General features: G+C 39.9%; 1 protein-coding gene across 1 annotated transcript; it reads left to right on the top strand.

Moving 5' to 3' along the window:
• The first annotated feature begins 214 nt into the window (after positions 1–214).
• si:ch211-198c19.1 (uncharacterized protein LOC100151013 homolog) lies at positions 215–1,109 on the top strand. Its single transcript, XM_062992298.1, has one exon. The coding sequence runs from the start codon at positions 215–217 to the stop codon at positions 734–736; it is 522 nt and encodes a 173-aa protein (XP_062848368.1). The 3' UTR covers positions 737–1,109.
• The last annotated feature ends 4,765 nt before the right edge of the window (positions 1,110–5,874 follow it).

The raw sequence follows: 5,874 nt of genomic DNA, 5'->3' as shown, positions 1-5,874 counted from the left end.
TATTATTTAATAAAAAATGTTTAAATAATGGCTTAAAATTTGTGATGGTTGTTTAATGGAGCAAAAACCAAAGTGAATGTTAAGACTTTCTGCAGTATTACTATGTGACAGTTTATACATGTGTAGATTTGAATTAGAGGTACTTTCATTAAGGTACTTTTAGAATGTTTGAAGATGATCTAAGCATGTGATATGTTTTTTCTATCAGATTGACATGGTGGTTCACTGTAGCTTTGCGAGATTTGTCCTGTTGCTGGCTGTGGTGGTTTTCTCCTCTTTGAGGACATTAAACTCAGTAGAGGAGCTAAAAGAGACTGGATTTGGTACACCCCCTCCCAGACATGGACTTGCTCTGCTGTTGTGGTATGTTCAAAACTGTGTGGACAACAACATGGTGGCCCTCTGTGACCCCATTAAAGGAGAGTACGGCTTCCATGTGTTTCAGAACAAAGGACCATACAACCTTTTACCGAAGCTGAAGGATAAGACGTATAAATACTTCACCATAGGAAATCTTCATTACAAGCATGCCAGCGATCTGCCTTATGAAGTCAGGAAATATTACGATCCAAATAATCCAGACAGCAACATGGACAGGTTGCTTGTAAAGTATAACAAAAACAACAAGAAAATCGAAGAGTTGTACATCTCAGAGCACTATAAGAGGCTGAAGACGTATCGTGCTGGTCCACCACTTATAGCTGAATTAAGACAGCACTGGTTTATTCTAGTCTGATACGTACAGACTGTATCCCTCACAGGTCCAGAGAGTCTAGAGCTACATAATAGATACATAATAGGGATTTTGACTTAAATAATTGTGGCACTGATGGCATTGAAATATTGCATTGATTTAAAACTGGGTTCACTTCAAACTTTCATACTAAATATGTCTTATTGATGCACTATCAATATTATAGTTACACACAATCCATCAAATAGAATAAGGTTTGCAATATAGCTAGTAAAGCAGTTGAATGCTGTATAAAAGGGATGGTATTAAAAGCAGGTGGACCCATGCTCTATTTTAATACTATTTATAGTTATTGTAACTTCTTTCCTCAGACCTAATCTCTCTAGAGATCTTAGCTGCCCCCACAAGACTTAATTCTTAATACACAAAGTTGTCTTTGTTACTATTGTTCTACAAGATTTTACTCTTATTGTCTTTAATGTGTTTTATTTTACAATATTAAAGCTGATTTTGGTTCTAGCTATTTGTTTCGGACCCCTTTTTGTATCGATAACTTGATGTAAGAAATACCCAGGACACATAGCCAATCATGTCTGTGTAGAAACCTGGCTGGTCAACAGCACCAGTGATATCCTGGTTTGATTGTTGTGAGCTAGCATAGTAGACCACTGCGTCAAAAAAATGTGAATCAAGTATTTTCAAATCTACATAAAAATATATTATATTATTTTACATCTTCAGCCTAGAATCATATTTGCTAAGGTATCTAGCTAGTATTGTGTGCATGCATGTTTGCCTGCATGTATGTGTCTTTGTTTATCTTTACTGTGTGCACCAGAACTGAACCTGACTTACACTTACAAACCCCATTTAAAAAAAAGTTGGGGCATTTTGTAAAATGCAATAAAAAGAAGAATCTGTGATTTGATTAAAACTCAGCGTTGCCACTGGTCGGCTGGGCGCCATCTAGCAGGCATAATTGGCAGTGCCTGTTATAGTGCCTGACGATAGTCAGTGCTTTCACACATCAGAACATTCATCCCACCTGGCCTGGACATGTATCAGTTTGCCTACCGACCAAATCGCTCCACAGAGGACGCCATCACAACAGCACTCCACACCGCACTAACACATTTGGAGGAACCTGACAGCTATGTAAGGATTCTATTTGTGGACTTTAGCTCCGCATTTAACACAATCATCCCCAAGAAACTGGTCAGCAAACTGGTGAACCTGGGCCTGACTTCCTCAATGTGTACCTGGATTATGGACTTTCTCACTGGACGTCCACAAAAGGTCAAAATTGGCAACCACACCTCCTCCACCCTCATCGTAAACACAGGAACTCCGCAAGGTTGCGTGTTAAGCCCTATGTTTTTCACACTTTTTACACAGGACTGTACCCCCATTCACAATTCCAACAGAATAATTAAATTTGCAGATGACACAACAATAGTCGGACTGATCTCCAACAATCAGGAGATGGCCTACAGGCAGGAGGTAGCTCACTTGTCTGATTGGTGTAGATTAAACAACCTGGCTCTTAACACCTCAAAGACAAAGGAGATCGTCATTGACTTTCGAAGGACAAAGGAGATAGACCACCTCCCCCTGCACATCAATGGAGACAAGGTGGAGATGGTGGAAAGCCTGAAATTCCTCGGAGTCTACATGTCTGACCAGCTGACATGGACCGTTAACACCTCACACCTGATTAAGAAAGCTCAACAAAGACTCTTCTTTCTCAGGAAGCTGAAAAAGGCCAAGCTACCACAAAAACTACTAGTAAACTTCTATAAGAGCACAATAGAAAGTATTCTGACCAGCAATTTCACAGTGTGGTATTCAAGCTGCACTGCCGCCGAGCGTAAGGATCTGCATCGCATAGTGAAAACAGCTCAACGAATTATTGGCACAGAACTTTCACACCTGGACGTGTTGTATGCTGGCCGACTCAGGAAGAAGGCTAGCAGCATCATCAAAGACACCACACACCCCGGACACACACTGTTCCAGCTACTACCATCAGGCAAACGATTCAGGACAATAAAAGCACGCACAAATAGACTAAGGAATAGCTTTTTTCCTAGAGCTGTGGCCTCCATCGCACACCACAGAACTGGAAAAGACTGAGCACACACAAACACAGGACTACGGGTCACACACGAACTATGCAGCATCTGCACACACACAGTTAATATTTAATATTTAAAGCAAAAATGTAAATTCACGTTACAAGAGAGCAAAGATTTTATTTTTTATTTTTTATCTTTTAGAGTGTAAATAATTTTTTTTTTCTGTGTAAATAATTTTAATTACTTGTATTAATACTACTACTGTCTTTCTTTCTTCTACTGCTGCTACTCTATTGGAGAGATGCCACTCGAAATTTCATTGTACTTGTGTATAGTGACAATAAAGATTCTATTCTATTCTATTCTATTCTAAACACGTCTCTTCTAGGGCAAGATGACCGGACTATGTGGGTGAGGTCTTCAAACGCTGTGTAAGGACCCTGATTGGCAGATAGAGTGGTGCCTGTGAAGAGTGCATGGGTGAAAAAGGGTTCCGCAAAGGGCTGTGCGCGGGCAGAAGGTGGTGATCAGCAATATACCCACCTCGACTGCAATCAGGGATCCCCCAGCAGCGGAAGACAAATTGATTACACTAAATTGGGAGAAAATGGAAGAAAAATGCATAAAAAAAACCTGACTTACAAACCCCATTTTCAAAAAAGTTGGGACATTTTGTGAAATGCAATAAAAAGAAGAATCAGTGATTTGTTAATTCTCTAAAATCTTTATTTAACTGACAAAAGTAGACAGAATAGATTTACAATGTTTCCACTGATCATTATAGTTTGTAAATATAAAAATATTTAGAATTTGATGCCTGCAACACTCCAAAAAATTGGGACAGAGGCAAAATAGGAGTGAAAAGTTAAAGTTACAGTGTTTTAAAACATTCCACAATGAGCAGGTGAAATGGTAACAGGTGAAGGAATCATAACTGGGTATAAAAGCAGGATCCACCAAAGAATCAGCCTTTATAAGCAGCGATGGGTTATGGCTCACCACATAATACCAAAAAGTCCAGCTCTCCTCCTTCTATGTCCAAGTGAGAGTCAAGCATTTCCCATAGTCCATTCTAACATTAGACCTTGTACCTTTGTCACCATTGCTTACTCAGTATAGAATGCAGATGTCTAAACTAACTGCATAACCTCCATATTTTGTCATCATGGGTGTAGCTCAGTCTTACATAAGAAATTAGTTTCTATTTACCATTAAGCCAACTTTCATTTCTCAAAACCACAACACATGTTTTTTTCTAATTTAAACACTTCCTTTTTTCAGTTTTTTTCACAAGACATACAGCTAACCAAGGGTGCAGCTGTTAAAGTGGGTGCTGCACAGCAGTATGGGTCCTGTGAGCCTGGTTCTGATGTCTGAGCATTTTTTCAGGTTTACTCTGTGTCTACATGTGTTTGCTTTAGATACAGCCAAGCCAGAAAGTCTGCACACCCCTTTCACCTTCTCCATGTTTTATTACGTTACAGACTCATTCTATAATACTGTAGATTGAGTTCTTTTTTTGTCTCAAACATCTACACACAATCACCAATAATTATGAAGTGAAAACAGGGTTTAGAAAATATGCAATTTTATTTTACTGACCCTTAGCCTAATACTTGGTTGATGCACCTTTGGCAGCAATTACAGCAGCTAGTGGCCAGTGATAGCTCAGTGGTGAAGGTACTGGACTAGTAAACAGAAGGTTGCCGGTTCAAGCCCCGCCACCACCAAGTTGCCACTGTTGGGTCCCTGAGCAAGGCCCTTAACCCTCAATTGCTCATCGTGTTCCGCTCATTGTGTAAATCGCTTTGGATAAAGGCGTCTGCTTAATGCTGAAAATGTAAATTACAGCTTCAAGGCATCCTGGGAAAGAAGCTACGAGCATGGCACACTTGTTTCTGGACATTTTTGCCCATCCCTCTTGGCATATCCTTGTAAGCTTCGTCAGGTTAGATGGGGAGCGTCGGTACACAGCCATTTTCAGATCTTTCCACAGATGTTTGATTGGATTCAGGTCTGGGCTCTGGCTGGGCCACTCAAGGACATTCACAGACTTTCTCCGAAGCCACTTCTTTGTTCTCTTGGCTGTGTGCTTCGGGTCGCTGTCATGTTGGAAGGTAAACTTTCGCCCCAGTCTGAGATCCAGAGCGCTCTGGAGCAGGTTTTCTCTGTGTACTTAGCTGGATTCATCTTTCCCTCTATCAGGACTAGTCACCCTGTGTCCCAGGTGGAGTGGTGTAGCACCACTTTATTCTGGTCACTGTTGCAGTAGCTTCATTTGACCTGACTGCATGTTATTGAAATCGAAGCACCCAGAGGAAACCGATGCAAATACAGGGAGTGCATGCAAACTCCACACAGATTGAACCCAGGCCCTTCTTGCTGTGAGGTGACAGTGCTACCCACTGCGTCACAGTGCCACCCCAGTATTTTATATCTTACTAACATATACATAGATGTTTATATATTTAAATTACTAGTTAATTACAGTTGTATAGCTTTATATTTTATATACATTGGTATATAACATGTAAAACAAGCCTGAAATAATATTCTTAACCTAATTATTTCCTCTGGCACTATAAACATTTGATTTACACATTTAAATCAAGGAATTTTAAAGCAGTAATTTTTGCAGGGGGTGTGTTGTTACCTGATTTTTCCTCCTTGTATGGAGGTACAGAGGCGAGACAGGAGTGCATTGATTTGATTGTAAAGCAGCAGAATGAACAGATGTCTCTGGATGATTAATGTGCTTCTCAAGCAAGTGTGCCAGTGTTCTCCTCTTCCTCTTTTTCTTCTCTTCTTCTTAGAGTTGATGTGCAGACCTGGAGTCTCCTTTCACCTGTGTCTGTATTCCCCTTTTTTTTCCTTGCTGTTTCTCACTGAGCTGAGGAAATTTTCTATTACTGAATTGATTATGCTTAAAACTGATCCTGCTGTAGAACAAGGTAAGAGTGCCATCTAGTGATGATTATTATTATTACGTTTTCTTTATTTATTTATACTGTTAAGATTTGGATTTTCTAAAAGCAAGAACTTTTCCTGTGTGATTTTCTAAGCAGTGACTTTCATTGCTCAGCCTAATTTGGTCTTTGATTAAAT

The sequence above is a fragment of the Trichomycterus rosablanca genome, chromosome 3, assembly GCF_030014385.1.
Source record: "Trichomycterus rosablanca isolate fTriRos1 chromosome 3, fTriRos1.hap1, whole genome shotgun sequence".
Lineage (NCBI taxonomy): Eukaryota > Metazoa > Chordata > Actinopteri > Siluriformes > Trichomycteridae > Trichomycterus > Trichomycterus rosablanca.
This window is presented reverse-complemented; position numbering and strand designations above follow the sequence as displayed.